At 50.3% G+C, this 27,769-nt stretch overlaps 1 protein-coding gene across 2 annotated transcripts; it reads left to right on the forward strand.

Annotated features, from left to right (window-relative positions):
- The first annotated feature begins 4,480 nt into the window (after positions 1–4,480).
- Positions 4,481–27,152, forward strand: CCDC124 (coiled-coil domain containing 124). 2 transcript variants are annotated; one of them, XM_065422035.1, is made up of 5 exons: positions 4,481–4,600; positions 7,903–8,074; positions 22,072–22,258; positions 22,731–22,845; positions 24,621–27,152. In XM_065422035.1, exons 2-5 carry the CDS (start codon positions 7,916–7,918, stop codon positions 24,823–24,825), a joined length of 666 nt encoding a protein of 221 aa, XP_065278107.1. In that variant the 5' UTR covers positions 4,481–4,600; positions 7,903–7,915; the 3' UTR covers positions 24,826–27,152. The 2 variants fall into 2 exon arrangements, with proteins under 2 accessions (XP_065278107.1, XP_065278108.1); XM_065422036.1 differs by lacking the exon at positions 4,481–4,600 and adding an exon at positions 5,574–5,633.
- The last annotated feature ends 617 nt before the right edge of the window (positions 27,153–27,769 follow it).

Genomic DNA, 27,769 nt, shown 5'->3' on the forward strand with positions numbered 1-27,769 from the left:
CTACGTTCTCCTGTTGACCCAGCGCTGTCCACATACGAGGTTGGGTCGGTATCCCACAGCACTCGGGGCTGCAGACTTGTCACACCTCTGAGCGCTGGAGCTGTCCCGATGCACAGTGCCAAGGCACGGGGCTCACCAGAGGGGTAACTGGGGGAAGGGCTGTGCTACAGAGGAGATTGGACGAGACTGGGCCCGTCTGGCCTGGGACCGCTGTGGTATTCCTGTCTCCTCTTGCTCGGTTTCTGTAGCAGTCCGGGGACTTTTCGGAGAGCCGGGATGGCGAGACGTAGCCTTTATCGCCCCCTGGTGCCACAACGGCCACCAGCAACGCTACCGAGGCTCAAACTCTGTTCTGCTTGGTCGCTGGCCCAGTCTGAACGCTGCCCCCCACTGGACCGTCACCCACCCCACATCCCGAGGTGGCTCCGGCAAGGTGTGATGTGTGCTCAGTAGCAGGACAGACACCGGGGGCTGTGTTACTGGAAGGTAGCGTGGTCCCGCAGCTAGGGTTGGAAGCACCGGGTTATAGGGACCCATGGGCCCACCAATATTCTGGAAAGCAGGCCCAGCCCCTCCCCCACAGTGTTTATACCAGGGGCACAACCAGAATTGTGCTAAGGAGGGACCCAGGGTCACCTGCCCACCTGCGGGCTTGACCCCATCCAAAACATTTACAAACCTGGTGCCTATGGTGGGGGCAGTGGGAGTCAGGGGACCTGGGGTCTATTCCCGGCTCTGCCATGGACAAGCTGGGTTATCTTGGGCAAGTCACTGCCCTGCTCCGTGCCTCAGTTTCCCCTCCTTTCCTTTGTCTGTTTAGCCTGTGAGCTCTTCAGGGAAGGGCCTGTCTCTCACCATGTCTGTCCAGCGCCCAACATAATGGGGCCCTGAGCTCTGTTAGGTTTCCTAGGTGTTCAAGATACATAATAACGTTCTCACTTCCTGTCTTGGATTTTCAGCCTAACCACATGGTGTTAATGCTGGGGACAGGGGAGCACAGGGGACTGGTTCGATTTCCCGGGGGTTGGGTGGATTTTATGGGGCCAAGTGTTAAGTTAACCCCTGCCCTAGGCTTAAATCACCTCTACTAGAGTAGCAAAGACCAGCTGGATAATTTTAATGACCCCCTGCTGGCCTCCCCGACACCAGTTGTAGCTGCTTGGATCATCTCATTTCATGCTCCAGTGCATGAGCTAATCCTCACAGAGGCCGGGGAGGGAAAGGTTGCTGGGGGCACAGAACTCCACAGCTGGCTCTTTGCGGGCTGCTCCCACCCTACCATCCACAGAAGTTGCCCATGGAGCGAAGGCCCCTCCTGCACTGCTTTGCAAAGCCAGCGGGAATACCTCCTCTCAACCCCGGCCCCAATTCCCCACCTGCAGATTTGATTCCCTGTCGACGTCAGATGCTCAGAACGAGCTTCCTCTGGCGGAGGAAGATGCTAACTAAGCCTCTGGCCCTAAAAGAGGATAACAGCCTACTACTGCTACTAGTGGGACAGCAGCATTGCCTAGCGGGTACAGCATGGGACTAGACTTTTGGGCACCTGGGTTCTATTCCCAGCTCTACCACTGACCTGTTGGGTTATCTTAGGCAAGTCACTGCCTTGCCGTGTGCCTCAGTTTCCTCATCTATAAAATGGGGCTAATAATACTGGCCTGCTTTGCAAAGCGCTCTGAGCTCTACTGCTGGAGAGCTAGTGATTTGTATTCCTACAGCTAACAGAGCTACTCCTTGAGCTCAAGAGGCAGAGTGGTCCGTGAGTGCTAAGGAACCCCGGAGGTGAACATTGCTACGCAGCCAGAGAGAAGAGACTTGGAGATAGAAGTCCCTGCCCTGGTCACTTCCTCTGCAAGGGTGAGTGGGGTGGATACAACCAGTCTAGTTAAACACCAAGCAAAGAGCAGCTGCGGGAGCCCCGGTGCCTCCGCAGCTTCTCCTTAAAGCTGCCACGGTCCCTAGTCTAGAAAATCTGAGCACTGAAAGGACTTGCTGGTTGGAAGGCTGTGCACACGCAGAGAGGTGGGCACACTCCATTCCCCAGGAACAGAGGAGGAATCAACCCCTTTGGCTGCAGGTTAAGGGGGTCAGACAGGCTGGTGACTCCTGGAGCTGATTCAGGAGGGGGGCAGGCGTTTGTTGTTATTATGAACAGTTTAGCAGCTCATTTAGCCCAGAGACAAACAGGGCCTTTCCCCTCGACAAGCCAGCCCTGGGAGTCACAAATAGGCTCCCAGCTCTTGTCCTAAAACGACCGGTGTGCTTCCTGTGACAAACAGGGGCCTGCATTTGCCCCACCTGAGTAACTCCCATTCGCTTCTCATCCCCTGTAGGCTGGGAGAATAAGGTCCTTGGAGTCCAGAGACCTCCCCATCTCTGCTGGTCAAGTCTCCAGGTCAGCTTAGAGGGCAGGTGAGTGGAATCCACTTTTGAACCAGAAGCCCTAGCCCTTGCTTTTCCAGCAAGCACGGGGTTAACAGCCTGATTTAATTTCACACAGATGCAGTAATGTGGCAGGGCTGGGGATGTGAAGGGCTCAAGCAGGCTTGCCAGGAGCATATAGGGGAACCCTGTATAAACAGCTGTTTGGGAGACTCCTGTAGCTGTCCGGGGCTGGTTGTATTCCGACTGCCTAGTCTCTGGCTATCCCCCATGCCCAGCTCTACCCTAACCCATTGCCTGATGCCTTTTGCCTTCACCTCCAGTCAGCTGGCCAGGGAGACTCGTTTTCCCTCCCAGCCTCTCCTCTTCCTGATCCATCTTACTGCAGAGCAGGGTCTATGACACAAAGCGTTCTGTGCATCTGGCTGGTGATGATAACCAAGGGGCAGCAGCAACCATGCCCCTCCTCCTTAGTGAGCAGTGCTTCAGTGGGAGGGCAGGTGGCAGAGAAGAAGAGCTGGAATTCAGAAATCTGAGGCAAGGTTCATGGACATACGAAAGAATAGGGAGGGAGGTCGCAGCAGGGCTGCCGAGCAGCAATCGTGGCTTCGCCTGGGCTCATGCATGACACAGAGCAATCCTCCATTTGGTGCACAGATGGAACGAACATTCCACAGGTAGGGACGGAAATCAGCTCCCATAACTGCTCTCACTCAACGTCCATACCAGCGTCTCCTCCCCAGTACAGTTTAACCACATTATTGCACGCCTAGCCTGCCTTGGGTTTGGGATGCGGTAGATCCCAGGGCAGTTTATCAAGAGATTCTTCATTTTACATGGGCAAAAGAAAAGGTTGCTTTCGGTGCGGTGGGAGGCAAAAGCTTGATCAGATGTCTGTCAAGCCAGGAACCGACTGACCGACAGACCCTTGACATATTTTTTCCTTTCCTAAGATCACATGAGAGCAAATGGAACCAAAAGTCACCTGATCTCATCAATGTTACCCAGATCTACTGTACTTGCATCTTCACAACTCTTGAAAGTTCCTCAAAGAGGCGTGGGAGGGGAAGGAAACTGACCAAGATGCAAACTCAGCTTTTATCATCCCATGAACAAACAAGTCTGACATTTTAAAAAGAGGGTTTTAATGAGGAATCCCAGCTTGAGAAGACATCCGGATGGGCTGTCTGGGGGACGTCTATACTGCGATAAAAGACCTGCGGCACGGGCACGGCTGGCCCAGGTGAGCTGACTCGGGCTCATGGGGCTCCATAAAATGACAGTGTAGACGTTCAAGGTCAGGCTGGAGCGCAGGCTCTGAGATCCTGGGTCTCAACATCTAGGCTGCTATTTTATGGAATACCAGGAGTGGGGGAAGGGGGCGCACGGCAGACCGGGGGGGGGAATGGGGGTGCACGGAATACCGGGGGGGGGGAAGGGGAGTACACGGCAGACCGGGGGAGGGGGGAGAAGGGGGGTACACGGCAGCCTGGGTTGGGGGGGAGAAGGGGTCCGTCTCTTGGTCCCAGCGATGGATGGGTTCGGTGGCTGTGCGATCCAGGCGCAGCCGCCCCTCCAGGCCTCTCGCTCGGCCCGCGGATCCGGGCTCAACACTCCTCCTTCGCCCTGTTGTCCTGCTCCGGGGCCGGGCTACCCCTCGGGCCGGCCAAGCTACTGTGGAAGGAGCTCCATCTCCATCTCCATGGCGACGGGGCGGGGCGGGGCGAGACACGTCCAGAGAGAACCGGGGAGGGCGCAGCCGCCATGCCAGTAATGGGCAGCCGGCGGCGGCCATCTTGGTGCGGGGCAGCACAGTGATGACGTAGGGAAGAGTCCACCATCTTTGTGCGGGGCAAGAGGAGGAGGAGGGGTATGGAACGGGGTCTTTCCCCATTAGCCGCCCCTCGGCAGCCGCCTACGATCGGGCTGCTGGTCGCGTTCCCCCGCACAACGCTTTCAAGGAGTGAGCGGGCAAGAGAAGGGGGACGACAGAGTGCCCCGCACAAAGATGGCGCCCGCCCGGAGCGCGTCGCGGGCGTGGAAGGACCCAACCGGGCCCCACCCACGGGCCTTCTCCTCCCCCTCCCCAGGCGTCCGTGCTCCCTTCCCCCAACCCCACCGTTCACGGCGGCAGGGGCCCGGCCGCTGCCCCTCCCCTCAGGCGGGGATAAGGCGCCCCGTGACGGGCAAAGCGAGCCACAGCCGGAGCCGGCAGCAGGTCAGAGCAGGGAGGGGGGAGCCGCTGACCCGGGCCCCGCTTCCCCCGGGCTCTCTGGCCACGGGGGGGTTGTGGACCCATGGGGGTTACCCGCCCTGGGCTTGGAGGGGGGGCGCAATTCTGTGGGGCGGAGGTGGGAGGGAGATTTGAAGGAGACGGGGGGGGAAGCTGGGTGTCAGGATTTGGGGGGAGTCTGGGGGGGCACTCCAGGGTGGGGGGCCCATTCTGTGGGGTGGAGGTGGGAGGGAGGTTTGAAGGGGGAACTGAGTGTCAGGATGTTAGGGGGGAGCCTGTGGGGTGGGGCCCCCACTCCCGGGGTAGGGGGCAGGGCCCATTCTGTGGGGTGGAGGTGGGAGGGAGGTTTGAAGGAGCTGGGGGGGGGGGGAGAGCTGGGTGTCAGGATGTGGGGGGAGTTTGGGGGGGCACTCCAGGGTGGGGGGCCCATTCTGTGGGGTGGAGGTGGGAGGGAGGTTTGAAGGGGGAGCTGAGTGTCAGGATGTGGGGGGCAGCTGGGGGTGGGTTTGGGGGGATGGGAAGCACGGTTGGCTGGCTGGGTTTGGGGGTTCAGCGTATTGGAGCTGGGGGTATCTGGTGTGGGGCACAAGGGGTGGGGTGGGGGGCTAGGCCTACTCCAGCGTGGGCCAGGCCTGGGCTGGGTTCCTTGTAACCATCCTTTCAAAGCAGTCTGTGCTTTGAGTGGGGGGGGGGGAGTTGACCCCCATCAAGAGCCATGTGACTCAGAGGTCTTCCCACCCCCAAATGATTCTAGGGATGCTGTGTCTGTCAGGCCTGCCCTGGGGCTCGTGCAGTCTCAGCTCTCCCTGCTCAGGAGGTGTCATCTTCAGCTCAGGCAGGACCAACCTGGGTTCATTAACTCTTTAGAGCGGCTTTGCTTCTGCTTTCCGAGAAGACTCCGATAATATCTCCTCAAGCCCTGGTTTTAGTTCCACTTCCCGCGCGGGTTTACTTTATGCCAGTTAAATGTTTGCACAGTGCTTTGGAAAACGGGAAGTGCTTCATAAATGATGACCAGGTAACCGGCTTCACACCTCTCTGTATGCTCGTACCCTGTTTTTCTAAAGAACGGTTTGCAGCACACGAGTCATTCTGTCTGCTGAATCTTTACCTGGCAAATGTATATAAATTCTGACAAGGCTTGTATCAACAGACCCTGTAACTGACACAATACCATTGTCTTGCCTAGAGTGAGATTTAAGTTGTGATGTTAAATATGTTGGGCAACATGCTTCTGACATGGTGTAGTCATGATCGTGTGCCTTAACATGTGTTTAAACTTTGAATTAAAGTGTTCCCCCTAGGGTTCACCCCCTACCAGCTAACACATGTTAAAATACAACTTGTCTTCTGTAGAGTTTTAATGTGTTATTTATCATGACTTTAAAAACATCTTTTATTCTAGTGAAGATGAGGCCTGTGTGTGCGTGTGATGCTTGTTTTAACATAAGCCAGGGTCCCTGACCTAAGGCGTTTCATCTTTAAATTAGATATGATAGTGACAAGAAGTTAAGTTGGGGTCGGGGGGAGGGGAGGGAGGGAGAAGAGGAAAACAGGGTTATACAGGAATGGTGGCTTTCTTGGGATTTTGTTTATATGCCTTGTATTCCTATTTTAACTTGTGTACAAAGCTAGATGATCTGTGATTTGTGAATGTGTTTGAGATGTTCTGATAGAGGAACAGGGGTCCAGGACTGGAAAGACACTTGTGGGCTTTCGTAACTTTCCTTTGTCCCATAATCTCATTTTTGTGGAATCCTGTTAAAATCACTTGAGGCAATTTAATAAAAGCTTTGAGGTTAATTTTGACTTATGACGTGGAAGGCATGATGATATAATGAACATTGCCAGTGGCAGACCTAAGTTCTTTAAAGGCTATGAGAAAAACCACAATGCAGTGGGGTAGGAGGGAGAATGTGTAGGATGAAGCAATTGCTCCTTCTGTCTGCTCTACATCCCAAAATGGTAAAGAGGCTTGTGTTAAAATGCAGACCATGTGCACTAGCTGTGCTATTATTGAATCAGAAGGTCTCTTGCTTTGCTTCCACTTATGAATTCTTGTAGAACAGGAAAGCTGTCACGCCTTTTCCTCTGTGAGTGACTAATAGGGAGAATCCTCACCACAGATGCTTAATAGTCACCAGCGGCTATGTGCACGTACGCAGGCATGGATGCACTGTGTCTGTCAGTTGTATCTGAGTGAAGGGCTAGACTCAATCCTTTTGTTGTATTTTGGAGGTTGTAGTTTGCTCTAAGAGAGGAAATACTGGTTTTCTTCAGAATGCACAAACAGGACCTCTAGTGCAGTAACAACCGCTTACATGACGAAAAATCTTTGTTTTTCCAGACCTTTGGCTTTGTTGGATAATTGAATTTTCTCTGTAAGGGTCAAAGTCTCTAAGGAAAGCTAGAATTTCATTCTGCAGTCATAGCAGACTTTTCATCCGAAGAAGTGGGCTGTAGCCCACGAAAGCTTATGCTCTAATAAATTTGTTAGTCTCTAAGGTGCCACAAGTACTCCTGTTATTCTTGCGGATACAGACTAACACGGCTGCTACTCTGAAACCTTTTTTTTTTTTATGTAAATTGGGTGGCTTAGCGGACAGGAATAAGGCCAGTCTGTCGGTCTTAAATCTAAATTGTGATGGAAACTAAATATTCTGTGTGGAGGTTTCTCCACAGGTCAAGCCACACTAATGTTTGACATTCATGTTGCACTTTTCATTTTCTAAGCACTTTACAAATCTTAACTAGCCCTCGCTGCATCCCTGTGAGCAAGTTAGTATGGGTGCTTGTCCCCACTTTACAGATGGTGGGGGAGAACTGGGGTTAGAAGTTGAGTTCTTGGCTCTCAGTTCTGCTGTCAGCCACCAGTCTGGCCTCTCTGTGATTTCAAAGCAGTTTGGCTCAGACTTGGTCTACACTTAGAAGTTCTGTCAGCGTAGCTATGTCATTCCGGGGTGTGAAAAACCCCACCCCCCTGACCGACACAGCTGTGCTGACAAACCCCCCAGTGTGGCTGCAGCTATGTTGATAGGCTGCTGCCGATGTAGCTAAGCCGGTGTTCCTACACTGACAGAGACACTCCATCAGTCAATGCAGGCTGCATCTCTGCTAGGGAGCTCTACCAGCCTAGGCTCTGTAGCTTAGACATAGCCACAGCTGAAAAAAGAAACTTCCTTGATGGGATTTGGGATCAGAGCTGACCCTGTCTGTCAGGGGTTGTCACCTGAACCCTCAGCCCAGGCAAGCACTTTGGCAATGCTTTTTTCCCCTCTTCTCCGCAGTGCACCCTGAGGGATGCCCAAGAAGTTCCAGGGTGAGAACACCAAGTCGGCTGCTGCCCGCGCAAGGAAAGCCGAGGCGAAGGCAGCAGCCGATGCCAAGCGGCAGCAGGAGCTGGAAGATGCCTTCTGGAAGGATGAGGACAAACACGTCATGAGGAAGGAACAAAGGAAGGTAAATGGATGGGTGGTGTGGTGGGAAGGAATGTGTGTGTGTAAGGGAGCCTTGTGGCAAGTCCTTGCATTCACACCTGGGAACCCCAACTTACCTTGCAGGGGCTGCTCCTATTCTTGTGATCCAAGGCTACCATTGGTGCCAGAAGCACTGTCCTGGACTTTTTCAGGAACGGTAGATAGAGCTCATTGCTACCCTAGGAACGAACAGAAGCAGAATGTACTGAGGAGCATGAATGTTAATGCACACCTCAAAGCTGTGTTAGATTATAGAGCTGCTTCCTAAGGGAAATGGTGAGTGCCCCATTGGAATAATTTAAACTGAATTGGGTAAAGTGCAGAAGAACCTGTTATAGGGAACAGTCCTGAAGAGCCTGGACTACATGGGCCCTAATCTTTTGTCCATCTCCTGCAAATCAAAGAAATATATAATCCACAAAGGATAGCTTCTGTTTGCTAGAAGCTGGGAATAGGCGACAGGGGGTGGATCACTGGATGATCACCTGTTCTGTTCATTCCCTCTGGGGCACCTGGCATTGGCCACTGTCAGAAGACCGGATACTGGGCTAGATGGACCTTTGGTCTGACTCAGTCCGGCCGTTCTTATGATTGCACATGACTTTCTTTCTTGCCTCTTTCACACCTTTGTAACATTGGTTTTCTGGGAAAGATGAGTTTTCCCAATTAGATTCTAATCCACTTACTGTGCTCTGTATGTAAATCATTTAGCTGTTCAATAGGTGGAACAGTTCAATGTTAACTCCTGGACCGTTCAGACTTGAAGGTTGTGTTGTATGTTGTAGGTCAGGTAAGTTTCCCTCCCATTCCAGTAACATTTTTATTTGACCTACCGTGTCAGTTCAAAGCTATGAAGTTCTCACAATCCCCATGCAAGCCATACACAAGCAAGTGCACATCTTACTACTTCCATGGGTTTCCTAGAAACTTAATTGCCACCATTAACTGCTAGTAGAACTTGCTTTTCTAAAACAGGATTTGGTTACCCTGTTGATATCCTTTCCTAGCCCAGGGAGTTCTGTTGGAGTCCTGGAAATGAAATGCCCAATGTGTGTAGGTCTGCTCTCACTGTAAACTCCATCAATGGAAGCTAAGTGGGTGTAGCTGAATATATGGGGCTGGTCTGATCTCTGCTCTAGTTTGCCCATTCATTTACATAAACAAAAACATTAAAGGCCTTTATGCTCCTTTGGAATAATGTATTTTGGCCTCTTTGCAATGTAACATTGCAAAGTACATGTTACAGCTTCACCATTGTTGCAAAAAAGTAGAGTACTTTTTCATTTAGGAACCCTGGATAAAATTTTTTCAAAAGCATCTTTATTTAAAAAAAAAAAGATTTGGGGTTTTGCTATTTTAATTTTGCTTTCAGCTGAAATGGCTGATCATAGAATATCAGGGTTGGAAGGGACCTCAGGAGGTCATCTAGTCCAACCCCCTGCTCAAAGCAGGACCAATTCCCAACTAAATCATCCCAGCCAGGGCTTTGTCAAGCCTGTTCAACAAGTCCCATAGGAATCGGAGTTAAGAGAAAATAGCCACACAAATGGGTTAAGTCTCTTCTGTGGCTCTTAACTCACTGATTGAAAAACTTGTTTTTATTGCATCCTGATGCTTTTTCCGACCTAGTTAAAAATCCCCTCTTCACCACCTCCACCCCCCCAAAATAGCAGTATTGGAAAACGTCGCTCTTGGCTGGGATGCCAGCGCAGAGACCGATTTCTAGGTGTGCCGTCCCAGTGGGGTAGCTCAACTGTCTTTCTGAGTTAGCGCCCAAAGGGGTGTTTATGCCTGGCCATCACTTCTGACAGTGAAAGGCCTGGTGTCTTGCAGCATGGCAGGTGGCAGTCTGGCACCCTTCGTGCTTCAGTAGCATGCCTGCATGCGGTGCAAAACTCTCTCCTGGCCAGCCATTGCCGCCTAATGGCAGAGAGCCTAGCAGTTGTGTTTACCCTGAGATCAGGCCATAACCAGGTGTTGGGGAGCATTGGGTAGGCAATAAAGCAGAAAGTCACTGAGCCAGCGGCTCTATTTAAGTTACATCCAATGTGCAGCACAAGCTGATCGCTGTGGTGGTGATTCTAAGTTACTGAATTGCAAAGTGGTTGAGCCGGGGCCTCTGTTTCTGCCGTCTTGGCTGAAGCAAAGTACTGGGAAAACCAAGTGGAGGGAACAGTCCCACGTTGCCGAAGGAGATGGACTAAATGGTTGGTGTTCTAGGCTTCCTCTTGCGACCTGATGAGCTGCTGTAGTGGTCCACCACAGCCAGCTTCCTGTTCAACTCATCATGCAGCGTGGGCCGTTGTTGTGATCATGAGAGTGAGGGTTGGCGCAGATCCGTGCTGGGTTAGAATCTGCACTGCAGACTGGGTGGCAGAGTCCTTGTCTGATCAGGTTGGGGGTGCTAGGACCAGTGGCTGGCTGCTGTAGAAATACCTAAGCGTGAATTTCCATTTCTAGTGTCTCTGATCTGGAGATATCAGCTTTTGGTCTTTAATGCCCATCGACTCATCTCTGGTCTCTTTCCTGCTGTCTTCCATGGCATGCTGCACATTGGGCGTCAGAATGAGAAATAAGCCCCATGTGTTTCATGGAGCAAGAGGCTTGAGGAGCCTGTCTATAAACACTTTTTTTTTTTTTTCCCTGTAAAGAAAATGTTAACAAGGAATTGTTTGACCTTATCAAACTTGGGGGCGTTGGCTGCACCCGGCATGTGTAGTTTGCTTTTTCTTCCTCTGCAGACAGAAAATTGTTACTGAAGTAATCCTAGCTTAGCGAGCCGCTTGGTTCAGCTTCCCTCTGAAGTCTTAATGCTGCTAATGTACTTTGACTGGGGACGTGGCCATGAGATGCGATCTTCCTCAGCTGAGCTGAGAGAGCGTTAGACAAAATGTAATATTGGAGTCTCTTGGCATCTTTCCCCTCTCCTCTTTTGTCTCCTTTCCTTCACCCTTCGAAACGGTCTCTTTGCTGAGCTTAATTTAATCGCGATCTGCGTCACATCTTAATATGTGCAAGCGTAGCCTGAAGATGCTGCCCAGGCCGCAGTCCGAAGCTGCTAATCAGTTGTGAAAAATCTAAACTAACGCCTGGCTCCATGAGTATCTGAAATTTGTGGAGGCGTCGACCTTCTGTCTCTCCTTAGGGAGAGTAGACCGTGCACTTTCCACAACTGCAGCATTCTGCTGCAGCTTTAAGATTATCCGTCGCAAATGAGGACATGGGGTAGTATTCTCTATGCACCGGGGTTGTAGTTTGCAGTCACTGCACATAAAACAGACCTCTCGATTTCAGGGCCTGGGCATGCTCCACTAAAATGTCATGTCTTTGCATTTTACTCAGTGGCTTTTGATGGATACTTTGCCCTCCTCTCGCTGCCTTACTCTTGGGGACTCTGGAAATGTCCCATGAAATCCGTGGTGCAGCTGGAAACAGAACCTACATTTCTGGAGTCCCTGTCCAGTGCCTTCACCACAAGGCCTCCTTCCTCTCTCTTATTGTGGCTGTGTGGAGACCTGTCCACTAGGAGCTGGACTGAGACCATCTCTCTCTTTGGCCTGGTGTACTCCTGAAACGCTTCGCCGGTATAGATCTATTCCAGGGGTGGCCAAACAGCGGCTCTTGAATGGTAAAGTGTGGCTCCCGGAGGGGCCCCCCCCTTTCCGCCTAATAGACTGGTGGGGAGGGGAGCTCGGGGCTTCTGGCGAGACTCAAACCTGCCAAGCCCCGGCAGGTGCGCCCGGCTCTCGAGGCGATGAAGATTATCGTATGTGGCTTAGAGAGTCAGTAAGTTTGACCGCCCCGATATATTCATTGAGCTACACCGTCCGTCTCCCTTGTGGTGATGCAGTGTATAAAGGCAAGAGTTCCATTGCTGGTATAGCTCCTCCAGTTCCCCAAACAGGGTCAGCTAGCTGGGCAAAAAGCCTTTTTTGCCACTATAACTGTCTACACTGGGGCTTTTTCTGGCATGGCTTTATTGGTCGGGGGTGAGGAATCATGCCCCGATGACAGTTTTGCTGGCAAAGCTTTTAAGACCTTTGTATGTGTCGCTGAATAGCCATCAGCAGTTAATGACTGAATTGTCTGGGAAGGATTGGGGTAAAACAGAGAATTTATATGGACTCTGATTTTAGGAAGGCAGGTGCCCAAATATGACTCAAGAATCCATCAAACGTGTTTGGACAGGATCTGCCAAAGGATGGTATCTAGCAGGGGAATAGCCTCCCTCGGTGCAAGAGGGACTTGTGCTGCTCTCAGTTACAGTGCGTGTAGGAGGACCGTCTCTAACGGTAAGTCTACATTGCAGTAAAACACCCCCGGCTGGCCTGGGGCAGCTCACTCAGGCTGTGGGGCTATAAAATTGCAGTGTAGACATTAGGGCTTGGGCTGGAGCCTGGGCTCTGGGACTCTCCCCCCTCCTGGGGTCTCAGGGCTCAGGCTCCGAATGTCTACACTGCAGTGTTCTAGCTCCAGTCAGCTGACTTGGGCCAGCCCGGGGCGGGGGGGCGGGGGCGGGTGTTGCAGTGTGGACATGCCCTTAGCATCTTCTTCATTCAGGACCAAAACGACTCTCCCCAAATCTGTCCAGGTGGTGGCAGTAATGTATTACTGCATGGGGCTGGCACAAAGACCCATTACCTCCTGATTTCCTGCACGATAACAAACTTCCTCGGATAGAAAGAATGAATGAAAGCCGTGGGGATAGAATGCTGCAGGGTGTGTTGGGTTTTTGGTTTTTAAAACGCCCCTTCTCCCTCCTGTCCCTGGCAGATGCTGACCACCAAAGCCCTTGTGTTGTGAATTAGGATGTAGCGTGCTGTTTTCCTCAAGCTGCTGCCTCTGAATCATTTCAGGGTTCAGTGACTCTCTGCACAAAACAATTTGGTGGGCTCGTTTAAGCACTATAGACACAGCCCGTATGGTGGCACCGTAATATCTGGTCATTAGGAAGTTTAATGTCTAAAAGGCAACATCAAGGCTTGACTGATCGGCTGGCGCCTGTTATTGGATGACTCACCTGTGGCATTTGTCTTGCTGTGTCTTTAAACCTACAGCGTTTTGAGATGATCTCTGCTAATGGAGAACAGTGTGTATATATATATCCTGGCTTTGCTGCATAACGGAGTGTCTGAGCTAACATCAGGCATCGATTTCTAGTCTCCAGTATTTCTAGCAACAGACCACTTCTTGTCACTCGCCATAGGGGAGTCTGGCTTTTGTGCTCATGCATGAGGGGCAAATCGTACAAACTAGACCCAGGCAGCAAGGCCCAGTGGGTAGGGCACTGAACTGGGACTTGCACCTGGTTTCTGTTCCACTCTGCGGCTGCCCTGCTGTGTGACCTTGGACAAGTCCTGTCTCTGCATCCCTTCCTGTCTTTGGTTGTGTCCATTTCAGATTGAAGCCCTTGGGGTGCAGTTTGTCTCACCATGGCCAGCGCAAGGGAGCCTGGACGTGCAATTGTCCATAGTATAGTTTGTGGTAGTGCCCTTACCCCTCTAAACACCGTTCTGTCCCGTGCCTTTCAACCTTGACCTGGCTCCGTACCCTGCCATTCCCGATCAGAAGGCCGGAAATGGAAAGGCCCATTGTGCAAGGTTGGGCTGTAAATGTAGACCAACCAGGTAAAACACGTCTGTTCTACGCCTCTCTGTTGTCCCCCTCCTCACTCTCCCCTGCCCCCAGCACATGCCTCCTCATCTAAAAGCCAGCCTGTTGCCTCAGTGCATTACCTTAGCCCCGCCCTGCTAAAGTGTCATGTGTTTTTCCTCTTGCAATTAACTAAAGTGCAGTCTGGCTGTGGAATACCCTTAAATGCTGAAGCAAGGGGTGAGGTGAGTCTGCAGGGAGCTCTGAACAGATCTACCAAGTATTCGGGGAAGAGTCGGCAAATTGACTAACTGTCTAAGGCTCCTGTGACACACATAATGTTGCATTTGCTGAAAGCACAAAGCGAATATTCAAAATGCTGTCCAGATTCAGAGGTTTTTTTTTTTTAAATACATCTCTTGAGAGAAAATGTTCTTCAAATAAAATTATGCTTGGAGGTGTGGAGACACGGCAAAAGGGAAAATGAGTGCTAAGTGGTGGTCTTGCATTAATCTCATTTACAACTTTGTACATCCAGCACTGCAAAAATGCGGCTGCTTCTGAGGTGGAGGATAACACATGGCAATGCTGCCCCACTGTTGAGTGTGGGGGTAGAAATGGTAGCAAGAAAGCTTCTCCTTCCCATGTTGGAGGAAGATGCTACTCTGACATCCATTAAATCTCCTCTGTGCTCAGCCAAATGGTGGGCTGCCCCAGCCCGCATTGCAGAGATGATTAAAGCTGGCTGTGTGTAGGAAACTCAGCTGTGGTCCTGTGCCGTCTTGGGAGAACCATGCACTGTTCTAATGGGGGGGAAAAGATCTTGGCTGCGAGCCGGTCTATCGGTACTCTCACGGGGGTGTCCTCTCTGCTGGGTGGGAGTGCCCTTTGGAGACTGGCCAGACTACCCCATCTCACTCCTCCTAGGTGGAGTGGAGCCTGCTACTGGGCTCTGGGGGAAGAGGGTGCGTGTGTCTGGGCTGGTGGGGTGCTCCAGAACCCCCAAAATACTCCATGCCAGTACACACGCACACCTGTCTTTATTCCTCCGGCACTGTCCTCTATTTGCGAACTTGACATATGGTAATCCTACAGGGGCAGGGTGAAAAAATGAGAATAGACTAGAAGACCAGAGGGGCAAAATTGTCCCCTAAGATGTGCCCAGTTGGCATGTGACATACCCAGACTGAGAGGCCCAACGAAAGCATAACGGGGAATCAGGAACTGGGTTGTAGTAGGGGTTTCTTTAACTCACTGCTCCTGGGGGAATCTCTTTTGTTGTCTGTGTTGTTAGATGCTTGCTGACAGGTGTTTTGCAATAATAAATTACCAAAGTAATTGAAACTGGCGTGATTATATTGTGTTGTTTTGAGAAATAAAATAGGCAGAATTTTGCAGACTTTTAAAATATTGTGTGCAGAACTTTTAATTTTTTGGTGCAGAATTCCTCCGGGAGTGATAGCTGTCCTCTCAGCAAGGGGAGGGGCCGTTTAAAGGGATTCAAATAGTGTTTTGACTGGTCTTCCACTTACTGGCCGCTTCACGCTGTGCTTCAGCTAAAGGAAGCTTTGAAGTGCCAGGAAAGCCGTTACCTGCCATGGGTGACCTATGCAGCCAGCTGCCTGGAATCCCTTTTACACTCTCCCTCCACAGCGTGTGTCTGGAAGTGGAAGTACCATGCTGTTTCCCTCCACTTCTCTCTCTGCTTCGCAGGCTTCTTCAAATGTCAGGCTTCAGGAGGTCTCTCCTGTTAGCTTCTGCACCCCAGTTGGAGTGGAGGGAATCCGTGGCCACCTCCTTTCAAAGAGAGCAGGCTTATTGTGATAGCCAGCAAATTAAAGGTCTGTGCATTTAAGACCTCTTTCCAGTGATGGATACAGTCATGTGTTAGAAGGGTACAGATGTCTCCCAAAGCTCTGCTGGCATCTGACTCCTCGGACGCTCCTGGTCACATTAGTCTGAATCTTGGGGTACAGGTTGGCCCCTCTGTACACTAATCTCCTCATACTGTAGTGTTATCGCAGGCAGGCAAGTTTTGGTTAAATGGACTGTTAAACAGATGGGGTAACTAGGCCCCACGTCCGGGTGCTGAGGCGGATGCTCGCTGCAGCTACAGGAGCGGCACTGAGCTTGGGGGTGAGTGAGAAATGAAGGGGGAGTGGGGTCTGGTGGCAAGAGCGCAAGAGGACTAGGAGATCTGGGCTCAGGCCTAAGTGCTAATTCCAGCTTTGCCACTGACTTGCTGTGACTTCAGTCAAGTCCTGAGACCTTTACCTCTGTTTCCCCCCCCCCCCATCTGTAAAATGGATCTACGTTGGGGGTTTTGAGGGCTGATCAATCTGACAGACGTGGAGAACCTCAAAGGCCCATACGCACGTTCAGTATTCTTATTCCAGCTTGCTTATACGCTCCTCTCCTGACCGTATCTGACTTTGCGTTGCCTAGTTCCTCTGCTCTGTGAGAAGTAACGACTCTTTGCCCTTCCAGCAGAGATCTGTGGTGTGCCTCCGAGTCTCCCGCGAAGAGGTTGATTGGGAGCACAGCCACTTCATTTGACCATTTGCTCAGAGCCACACGGCTGTGACCTTTCTCCCTCCATCTAGGAGGAGGGAATTCATTGTGAAAGTTAATGAGTCGGTTCTCGCTTGGCCAGTTCTTTGCAAGGCTGGAAATTTTATTTTGAATCGCTAGAAAGGCGTGTGAGCAGAATGTCCGGCTAAGGAAATTTTCCTTTCCTGTGCCCTCTTGACTCTGATGTTGTTGGGGGTTTCTCTTCCAGCTGGCTGATTGCTTTGCTTGTATGTTTCACTTATAAAAACTGAAATGTCCCTTTCATTAGAGCACTCATGTTGATTCATTGCGGTGATACACACAACTAGGAGTTACTTCTGGCTCAACCTGATGAAGTATTTAAATTCCTTTCTTAAGGAGCTCCTGTGAGTCAAAAGCAGAAATATAAATTGTACATTGTCTCTAATGTAAGAAAAGCCCCCTCAGTGGAAATGAGACAGCCCCATAACTATTTAAACACTCATTCTTGGCATGGAATTTCAGCTGTTGCCAATCTGTAGAGACCTCTTCCATAAAGGCTTCTTCCCCTGAACGACTGACCTCTGCGCTGTCAGCCCATTAAGGAAATTGACATTTGTACACTCAGGAACTTGCTGTGAATTGGTTAAACACTGGTCCTCATGTGCCCGCAAGCCTTATTACTCGGCTGCCCGTGATTCAATTCCTGATGTCACTGCTGTTGCTGCAGACTTCCCGGCGCTGCAACAGGGTCTTCCAGCTTTGAACCCTACTAAAGACCCAGAGCAGGGTGGAAAGCCAAGTGCTGATAGTGAAATCTGATCGTGTATATTTTGCATGCCTTGTGACAAATTAGTAATGATTTGGGCTTGATTACTTTCTGGAAGTGGAGCCTCTCAGTTGTAAACCTTAGAGAGCAGGGAGTAGTGTTGGCTAGTGGTCAGAGCAAGGAACTAGGAGTCGGGATTCCTGGGGTCTGTCCACTTAGCTACTAACTTGCAGCATGAGCTGGAGGGAAGATAGCACAAGTTGCTTCCCTTCTCTGCCTCAGTTTCCCCATCCTGTAAAATGAAGTGGGCCGCTTATTACTCGAGGATCCTATTTTGAAAAGGAATATAGGAATGCAGAGAGACCAGTGGAGTCGCAGTGTAGAAACCCGTGGCTGAGCTAGCTGTCTTATAGAACAAGTTACCCTACTAGCAAAGGGAATAAAATATACATTTTCTCTAACTACAAATAATGTTTCTGTCCTGAAATGTTGGGGTTCCCTCCCTCAGCTCATTAGCACTTGTATATCCGCTCCTTATCTGCCTCTTGAATTATTCATACCTACAGCCAGGCTGGTAGTATCGCAAAGGTGCTTACTGTGCCAGGGATTTCTTTTGGTTACCTTGTTCAGTCACACTTGCGCATCAGAGAGAGGACAAAGCGGTCTGAGAATAGTTTCGCTTTACAGTAATCCGTGTTCTAGACACACAACACCAGTATCATGAATACTCTGCTGGTTCTCCTGTGTTCACTATAGGTCTAATTAAATTACTTACGCACACTCTCAGGTAGCTGTTGTGGTCAGTGATTTCTTCTGCCTCTGGTGGAACTGTAACACAGTGGTTCCGAAGATGTGATATTGATGGGGAGCAGAGGGAACCCTTGAGTGGTCATTTAGGCAGGCGGCAGAGAGCGCACAGGGCTAAGGCTGCCACTGACGACTGCTGTATATAACCTGCGTTGTCCTGCCATGGACCCACCTGTCCCTTCTTGGTACGTGACGTAGTGTTCGAGGTGGCTCCGGCAACGGTTCTGCCAACCCTAATCCATGTTCTTGGACCTTCGCCTAGATGAGGCGTGCGTCTGACCAGGCTATGCTCCCCGAGCCTCTGCGTGAAAATATTGTTGAGAGACCTTGGAGCTGGTGCATGTGGAATGAAGAGCTAGGAAAGAACAAACACAAGTTGCATCACCTCTTAAGAGGGCATGCCACTAGAGTCTGCTGTCTCTCGTGATACCATTGCTGTATCTGCAGCCGTGCCCAGTTAGCTTTAAGAGGAGCAAATGTCTGTCGCTCTGCTTTTATTAGCAAGCGCATGAAATGGAATTGCAGCACTGGCGGAGTCGGTCTATTTCATACTCAGCAAATCTGTGTCAAATGGGGAGTATGCGTGGCTCTTCTTTATTCAGAGCAAATACAGGGATGAATCTCTCATCTTCTTGGTTTCTCCAGATACACTAACCTTTTAAAAGTGAATGGAAGGCTGTGAACAGTTTGAAACAGATTCTAGCAGGCTAGGCAGGAATCCCAGTGTGAGTCAGCTGTCTAACAGAACTGCCTTACCCCAGAGAAGTGGAAAGATGCAACGGGAGACTTCTGTCTGTGGTTACCTGCTCAGCTAGGCTTAGGAAGTGCTGTGGGGGAGAACTTCAGTGAGTGGCGTTGCAATCCGGCACATAGGGTAGCAGTACCACTCAGGTTTGGCCCCGCAGCCCCTCTGTCATGGTGGAGGGGCCATGGGGCCAAATTTCAGTGAGTTGTGCTGTGACCCCCACCTGCCACGGGGTTTGAGGCCCTCTCAAATGGAGGGCCTGGGGTAAACCATCCCTTTTTGCCGCCCCTTGCCTCCAGGCTGCCTTGTTGAGAGAGACACAGGCACCAGGACGGGGGGTTGAGAGATGCATTTCGTACGGGACCTGCTCATCAGAACTGTTCCCTGCAATTAGAAAAAGTGCCAGATTGCTTGTGGATTGGACAAAGAAACGGCAGCTGTAGCTAAGAAGGATGAGGGCTGCTGGATGCAGCCCAACGCTGTCGGTTCTCACAGCTGTGGCCTGGAAGCGTGGCTTTGGATGCGCAGTGGTTCACCGACAAACTGCTGTGTCAGGATGGAGAGCTCCACTTGTGTTTAACGGTGACCATATGTGGGGGCTTTTAAATCCAACTGCAAGTAAGATCTCCTGCAGCGGAGAACATCAATGTGTAATAGACTCTTCATAGCTTAGTCTGAATTTGTAACGAGGACTTTAAAATCCTCCGTTGTGGCAGGGCCAGGCTTCAGCTTCGTAGTAAGCAGTTGGTACTTGTAGAAAAACCTTCTGCTATTAAAGTCAGAAGTTACATACTTAACAAGATTTTTAAAGCTTTTTAAAAAAAAAAAAAAAAAAAACACAAAAACCCCCATAAAGCAGCCCTGCAGTGAATTCTTCTAGCTGCCCAGAAATACAGGGGTTTGAGCAGGGAATATCCCCTACAGGAGGGCGTGTTGAATGGGACTTGCGCGAGAGCAGGCAAGAATTGAAGAGATTTGAGCTTGCAGAGGAAAGGGCAGTATCAGGGCCAGAGAGAACGAAGTGTAGTGACATCAGAAATAGTACCTTTGCGACACACCTGCTGGCTACTGCCACAGCCCTTCTTAGCCGTGTCCACTCTGCGGTGGTGCGGTACCAGGGGAGCTGGATTTCATTCTGCCATCTGTTAATGGGTTAAATGCTGATGGGTGAATCTGTTCTTGCATCAGAGCCAGTGAAAAACGATGAATGGCTTTTGGTTTTGGTTGTTCACCCTGAACTTAAAGCATTAATGCAAATGACCTGGAAAGACCCTTCTATCTGTGACGCTGTACCCTCTTTAATGGAGTCTGAAGCACCTGCTCATCTAAGGCGGTTGATCAAATAAGATCAAGAAACTGAATGGAGAGAGGCAATGTAAAGCAAGTGGGCTCATCCAGCTCTTGTGGGAGCCAGGGAACCTACTTAATGTGTTACGAGGTGACTCACGCTGGGACAGGCCAGGACTGGCTGAGCCAAGTGCTAGAACAACGTAATGTCATCTCCAAAGGCATCGGAACAAAGCACTTAGTGAGCAAGAATTTGCAGCCTGCCAATTGTAATAAACTTCATCCCCATAGTGGCTTTTTTCCATCCTGGATCGTAGCTGCTCTAAATCTGAGGTATGCTAGTAGGCTACTTCCTAGCCTGGATTGAAAGGCTTATCTGTATTGCATCAGACTGATACGGTGGCTCCCGGGGCACATTTTATATTGCTGTCTGTCTGTCTGATCTGAAGCTCCTTAAGTTCCCAAGCTGAGGAATGGCTTAATGAAAATGGTTTTTCCCCAGTAGCTCTAAAACCCAGCCTTATTTACAGGCTCTAAAGTGGGCATACATAATACCACCGTGAACAAGGCAGGGTGCATGACTGCTTCAGTCGTTCTGCTCCGCAGCTGCCTTTCAGAGCAAACCCCATGATGATAACGCCGGATTAGTTAGCTGTCCCATCCCCGTGAGTAATGGATGAGACCCATAGTTAAGAGTGGCCACGAACTAACCTAAGTACTGGGCTGCTATTGGGAGTGGAGTCGCTTTGTGACCCTGGCAGACAAAATCAAGCTGGACAGAATGACGTTGCTGTTGGCTGTGAAACTCTCTGGGGCTTTGACTCCAATATGAAGATAAAACTCAAAAGCTGCTAAAGTCTTAGTGTATAATTGCACTATTGTCTCCTAGCGGTGCCTTCGCCAGCAAAACGGAGGTTCAATGTCTTGAGTGAAATTGGCAGTGTTTCTTGCTTAAGGACTACAATAATTGCTTCAGTTTAGAGATTCAGATTAGCCTTTTTATTCTCTCTTAAAAAAGGAGAAAGCTGAGAAACTGCTCAGCCTTTTGATCTGAATGTCAGGACTTCTGAACTTTCAAACTTTGACCCTTTCACTCTTATTAAAATTAACAGTGGAAAACTTATCCTGATTGTTAACGGTCTTGGTCGGCATCTCTCTCCTCCATTGACGGGTTATATTTCACCACGCTGACATCACAGTGAACCAGTACACGATTACAGATGAAGGTTGTTGTTGGGGGGGGGAATTGGCAACCGCACGGGGAGTGTGAAATTACCTCATCTAATTACTATTTTGAGATGGGCTTTGAAATCCCAGGATGATGGGCAAAATTCCTGGCCCACTTTTTGTGAGGTAGCCTGGGGAAGGGGCCTAGAATATGAGTCTAGCAGGGCTTCAATGAACTCTGCTGCAAACACTGGTGGGGACCCCATGTGCCGGCCCATGTTGCATGTCCCCTTATTCTCATGACTGGATGGGCTGAATGAACTCGGTTCCTCCTGGGCAGCCAGCAGGGGTCGTTGTTGAGTGACACACCGCTCACGATGGTGATTCAGCAGAAGTTGATGGGAGACTAGAGTTTGAAACTAAAAGGTTACTGAGCAAACATAAAAGCAGCAGTGTGATAAAGAGATGCCTTAGCCCCCCCCCCTTGCACTGGGGGTGATGCACTATTGTAATCATCTCTCTAGTGGAAAGGCTGGGTACCTTAGTGTTCCCATGTTTTATTACTTGTCCTAAATGCAGACCGGCGCCAATCTCCTTCGGCCTGGTGTTCCTCATCCAAATGCAGCGTGTGCTTATGGCATGCTGCCCTAGCAACTAGGGGGTCTCTGGATAGAAACAAGGGATCTCTCATGTTCCTGCATGTAGTAGCAGAGCTACCAAGTCTCGCTCATGTTCTGGCTTTGCTCTAAAGCCATTCTTGAGCATCTTGCTCTGAGTGGAAGAGGTTCTGGGAAGATGACTCAATTGTCCATGCTTGGTGGCTCTGGTGTATGATATTGGAGGTGAGGGGCAGGGAGAGCAGGTGGGCTGAGATTATGAAGAAGCTAGATGCCCATCTCCATACAAGTCATTTTCTCTCCGGCCCTAGCAGGAGGGTGGACTTGATAGGAGAGACTCATTTTGATTCAATCTGTCTCCTGTGATCCTAAGTTGCTATAAAGTGGCTGATTTGATGGTGGAAGTGGGCATTGTGGGACAAGAGGCCTGGGGCAGGAAGTGACCTCACATTGTCTCTCCCTTCCAGGAGGAGAGGGAGAAGCGCCGTCTGGAGCAGCTGGAGCGCAAGAAGGAGATGCAGCGCCTGCTGGAAGAGGAAGATGCGAAGCTGAAAGGGAAGTTACCGAAACCAATCACCCCAGGCAAGATCACCAGGGCTCAGATTGAAGAGACCATCCGGAAAGACCAGCAACAGAAGGAGAATGGAGATGAAGGTTTGCTGCTTCCCCATCATTATACCACTGAATGTCCCCTACTAGCACGAGGGTTTGGTATGCCTCGCAGGCGGGCTGCTCAGGCCCTGTGAGCGCCCCAGAGAGCAAGCCACGTCTGTCTGTCTTTGGCAAAGTGCAAGATGTCCTGGGGGCTAGAGAACCCCGACTTCCCATGTCCCAATGATGCACCCTTGTTGCATCCCTGCTAGGGACTCCTAGCTGCTGTGTCTAACTGGTCCCAGTATCTCCAAGCCCCAGAGAGAGAGGAGAGGTTCCGATCCTAGGAGGCTAAACTAGCATTTCACTCTAAGTTGCTGTTGTGTCACTCTGGATACCAGACTTGTTTAAACCTTCAGGTATTGGCCTTCTTCGGAGTGCCAGCCAAATGAATACTCCTGCCCTGGCATGTCCGTACCTCTCAAAGGCTTCATCTAGCTGCGAGCTAAAAAAAATTTCCCCCTTCCTATTCCAGTGGAGAAGCAGAAGAGCCACCTGGATGTTCCCTTGGAGGAAAACATCAACAGAAGAGTGTTGGAGGAAGGCACGGTGGAAGCCAGAACCATTGAAGATGCTATTGCAGTCCTCAGGTATTTGGCCATAGCTTCATGGTGCTTCCCTTGGAAGGGACTGGTTTCCTTAGAGATTCCCCAGAAGCAGCCCTGCCCTGGAGGTGGCAGCCCAGGCACCTTTGGGTGTTTTACCACTTAAAAAATGTAGCTATCCACCTCTGATGCAGCAAGAACAAGGCAAGTCCATCAGCCTCCTGCTGCACAGCCTCTAATCCCTGCCTAAAAAGCGAAACTTCCTGAAAGCACGTAGTGGGTCACCACTGAGGATGCCAAATTCAGGACGAACTGCTGAGAAATGGGGTAAACACAACCCAAAACTGGTGGTTATTCTTTTATAAGATATACCAAACAGCCACAAAATAAACTCCTGTTTCACCACACTGGCTAACAAGAAAACAGAGAGGCAGTTTCCTCAGGCATTCCAGTTCTTGTGTCGCCACCAATAGCACTGGGTTCAGAGATGAATGGTTCTTTACAACCAGTCTTATCAAATAATAGGTTCTTCTGATCCCAAAGGACCAGCCACATACCCAAGTCAATATAGAACATAGATCTTATCCAAAAATCACGCTGATGCCAATCCTTTAGTATCTAAAATCTAAAGGTTTATTTATAAAAAGCGAGAGGAAAAAGGTGAGAGTTAAAATTGGTTAAATGAAATCAATTACATCCAGTAATGGGAAAGTTCTTGGTTCAGGCTTGTAGCAGTGATGGAATAAACTGCTGGCTTAAGTCAAGTCTCTGGAGTACATCCACAGCTTGGATGGGTCCTTCATCCTTTGTTCAGAGCTGCAGTTTGTAGCAAAGTTCCTCTAGAGGTAAGAAGCAGGATTGAAGACAGTGGAGATGTTTCCAGGGCCTTTTATAGCTTTGTGCCCTGTGGAGGGCATCCCGTTGTTCTTACTGTGGAAAATTACACCAGCAAGATGGAGTTTGGAGTTACATGGGCAAGTCCCATGTCCATGCATTTTGCCTAGTCACAGCAGGAAATTCCATTAAGTGGAGATGGGCGTCTCCCATGGTCCATTGTCTGTTAAATGTTCTTTCGATGGGCCACTCAATTTGAATAGTCCCTCCAAGATGCCTTCTGGGCGGTACCCCAGGAGCCAACATTTGAAATCCAGGTATGGAGCCAATACTTATAATGTCACATATGAAAATGATACATGCATACAGATAGCATAATCATAACCTTTTCATAGACACCTCACTCGACAAGATTTGCTGCAGATACGTATCAGTGATTGCAACAATGGTCTATATAGTTGTATTTTAATCAGATAACGTCACACACAGTCAGTCAGAATAACGAAGGGGGAGCATCATGGCTTTTTCTGTTTGTCCTTGGAGGTATTCGGTTTGTTGCATTTACGAATGGGGCTAAGGCCTCCTTTTGAAACTCCCCTGGGATCAGAAAAGCCAGCTGTCCTCTTTCTGCTTCCAGTGTCCTCCTGAACTCTGCCAACCATCCTGTTAGAGCGCCGGGAAAGCCTTCCGCATCAATCTCCTGTTCTGCGCAGGGGTTAGAGCTGGTGTGTCCGAGTGGGCAGACTGGAGATGCCTGGGGAGCAGAGCTGGCATGTGCCTTTCCAGCATCACTCTTCTGACGGAAGCATCCTCCAGACACTCACGTCTAAGGACACTCAGCCCTAGATGACGTGGTTAGAACTGGACCTGGCCAATGATCTAGCCCAGCCTCTGACCAGGATAAGGTTCTTCCCAAGGGCCTGGGCTGAGCTGGTGCCAGCTAGAAGCGACTGAGGTTCTTATTTCCAGTATTCTTCTCCCAACAGCGTTGCTGACGACCTGGACCGTCACCCAGAGCGCCGGATGAAAGCCGCCTTTGCCACCTTTGAAGAGCTCAACCTGCCCCGCCTGAAGCAGGAGAACCCCAACATGCGCCTCTCCCAGCTCAAGCAGCTCCTCAAGAAGGAGTGGATGAGGTCTCCAGACAACCCAATGAACCAGAGGCACATGACCTACAACAGCCAAAAATAGAACTGGAAAGAAGCCAGCCCATCCCCCCCGAGGACAGGGCTGAGCCCTAGGGCTTCCTTCAAACCCGTAAGGAAACCAAGCCACCCAAGGAACCTTGCTTCATGTATTTCCCCCACCCCCGCTCCATCTCTTTTGTGCCCTGTTGTTGGACTCCTAATTAAACATGAGGCTTCCTGATCCAAACAGATGCGTGCCGCTCTTCTCGGGGCGCCCCAGGGAGCCCGGCTCCCCGAGCTTGGCTGGAGCGTTGCCCGCTGCAGATGTTCTGAAACTGTCCGTTGCATACAGACCTCTCCAGAGCAGCCCCTTTTTTTTATATCCTTAGGCAGTTGGACCCAAGCAACCCGGATGGATTAACTCCATCTTTAACTTTTAAAATCGTGGTCGTCATTTTAGAAAGGTCACTCCTGCCCACTCTGGAGAGCTGAGAGTATTGTACCAAATCGGGCACTGCCACGTGGGCACTCCCATTGCCATCCATGACTGTCTAGACACCTGAGCTGCCTCGCACCACGTTTAACCCCCATTCGAACTGAAGTGTCCTCTTTGTATCCCTGTCTCTGCTGTAGCTGCCCTAAGACCTTCTTTGCAAGAATCCTCTTGCAATGCAGAGCTGGTGACACGTGGCAAGAGAACAGTGTGAAGAAGGCGGGTCAAGCAGCACTAGGTTGTTCTGGGAGGAGGTAATGGACTAGGAGTGGGTTTAACCCTAATTGCTAGGCCACCATCCTGCCTGCTGCTGTTCCCTCCGTGTCAGTCAGTGACCCAGCAGGGGGGGGAGTGGAATCGAGGCTGTGGACAGGATTAGAGGAAACTCTTCCAATGCAGCCACTTGTCGTTCTCTGCCCTCCCTTCCATCTCCAAGGGAAAAGCAAAGGATCTTGCTGACCTAGCACAGTGCAGAATGTAAGGTGCTATTGCTTCTCTACGCAGCTTTCCCCACAGCCCGTGTGCGGGAATCCTAGGGCTTCGCAGCGGGAGATCAGAACGGGACTTCAGAGAACACTCCTCATGAAGAGCAGGCTGGGGCCTCTTGGCGCCTGGGGTGCGTTTCCCCCTCGCAAGGGGAATGTGGATCTTGTATCATGGCAACTAACGCAAGGGATCAAAATGACTTTCTCCCACCTTCTGCGTAAAGGCACCAGTTCGACACCCTGCTCTGCGTTGCCCCAGCCCTTTAAATGCTGCTCGCTGGCCCAATCAGCAGTGCCATTGTGTTTTGTTAATAGTCCTAACCCTCTCCCTTCTGCACTATTGGAGCTAGGTAATCAAATATCCACCGTGAAACACAAGGCTGAGAATTCCCCTGCAAGATGTGCAGTGCTCCTGGGAACACCAGCAGCCCAGCTACAAGGGCTTAGCACCAAGGGGCTAACATGGAACTCTAGCCCTCACATTACGCATACAATACTTACCTCCCCCCAGTCCTGCCACCCTGTGCTCTAACCACCTCCTTCTGAAATTAAAACCTACCGAGGTAGGTCCAAGGCCATCACCCTGACTTTGTGCTTAGGCTCTATGATTGCAATCAACTCTAGCCCCTCACCTGTGCAACGTCTCTGGCACGTCAGGCCTAGGCTGCTGTCCTCTGGCATTTAATCCTAACCCGCTAGCTGGGTGAACGAGGAGACCGTGCTCCGCTGGTGCTGACATTCTTTGTAAAGCTCATCGCCCCCTACCCCAAAGCACTAGCCTGTAGGCAGCCTCCCCGAACTTCTTCGGGTAAACCTGTGCCTGCCGTGGATGGAAATCTGACTCCACAGGTCAGGTTTAGGGCTGGCCTCCACTGCAGTAGGAAGAGGTGGGGAGGTTTTTTGTGGAGTCCTTCGTTGCCAGACCGCAGGGGTGGGGGTTTCCTTTAATGGCAGTAAACACAGAGAAGAAGCTCCCCACCCACTGCACTGATTAGGGGTGGCCTAACCGTGCCCACTTGCTGTTGCATTTGAAGTGGCTGCTCATGCACTGTGGTAGCTCTGGTTGGAGCTCGGTGAGACAGTCGGGTTTGCATTGAAAACCCTTTTCGCTGCGGCTCACCTCTTGCTTTGGCTTCATATCCAGCCAGGTATTCTTCACATCAACCTTTGCCCTCTTCACACCCTACTCAGACTTGCTTCAGAAACAGAGGATGACCCAAACCGTCCTGCCCCTTCCACTATCCCCAAGAGTTCAAAGAAATCCAGCTGGCACAAGGATCGGGAGAAATACAAGATTGCGTCTTTCCCTCTTTTTAGTGTGAAAAGCTCCTATTTTTGTTTTAATCTAATATTAAAAATGGAAATCCCAACCTGTAAACTATTGAAGTAATAAAGCCTTTGAATCATGCTGGCATATTTTTCCCCCTTCCCTTCCTTTGTATGTATCTGTTCAAGGAAGTAGAAAAACTGTTCCAACTCAGATCACCAGCGTCAACCCTGACCGCTTCCTGCCTGGATTCTTTTTGGGCCAAGCACAATTGAAATTCTCTTGTCTTATTCCTCTGTCTTCCAAGTGGCATCAGGGCCTGCACCACTGCATTCCATCAAGTGAGGTTGGTCCTTGGGGAAAAAAAGGGGGGGGGGAGCTGAAGTGGTTTGAAATCTCCCTTAAGTGTGCCTAAAGCAGTTTCTCTGTTTAATGAGCCTTCTCTTAGGGCTACATTCAGGGGGAAGTTTAGAGCCTTCCCACCAGCAGTGACCTTGATCTGGGATGGGAAGAAGAATTCTAATTCCCCTCCAGCACTTGCATGGCACAGATCAAATATGAAGGTATTGGTTCCTATTTTAGCAGCTGTTCATGGGCTACTGCTGTGAGCTTTACCAACAAAGCATGAGTTGCTTTCTGAGGGCCAGAGAGAAATGGCCCTGTTTGACCGTCCTACCCTGGAGGGGCTACCCAGGATGGGGAAATAGGAGGTTTAGCTTCCAATGCAGCTTTTGTTACAAATTAAAATGAGTTTTTGTTTTCA

This window comes from Emys orbicularis, chromosome 24 (genome assembly GCF_028017835.1).
Source record: "Emys orbicularis isolate rEmyOrb1 chromosome 24, rEmyOrb1.hap1, whole genome shotgun sequence".
Taxonomy (NCBI): Eukaryota; Metazoa; Chordata; order Testudines; family Emydidae; genus Emys; species Emys orbicularis.

What these genes read in the sequence shown, in the direction of transcription:
- CCDC124 (XM_065422035.1), top strand. Translation starts at nt 7,916, where the DNA reads ATGCCCAAGAAGTTCCAGGGTGAGAACACCAAGTCGGCTGCTGCCCGC. An exon ending in GAAGGAGAATGGAGATGAAG is followed by an intron (nt 22,259 to 22,730) that starts GTTTGCTGCTTC and finishes TTCCTATTCCAG; the next exon opens with TGGAGAAGCAGAAGAGCCAC. An exon ending in GATGCTATTGCAGTCCTCAG is followed by an intron (nt 22,846 to 24,620) that starts GTATTTGGCCAT and finishes TTCTCCCAACAG; the next exon opens with CGTTGCTGACGACCTGGACC.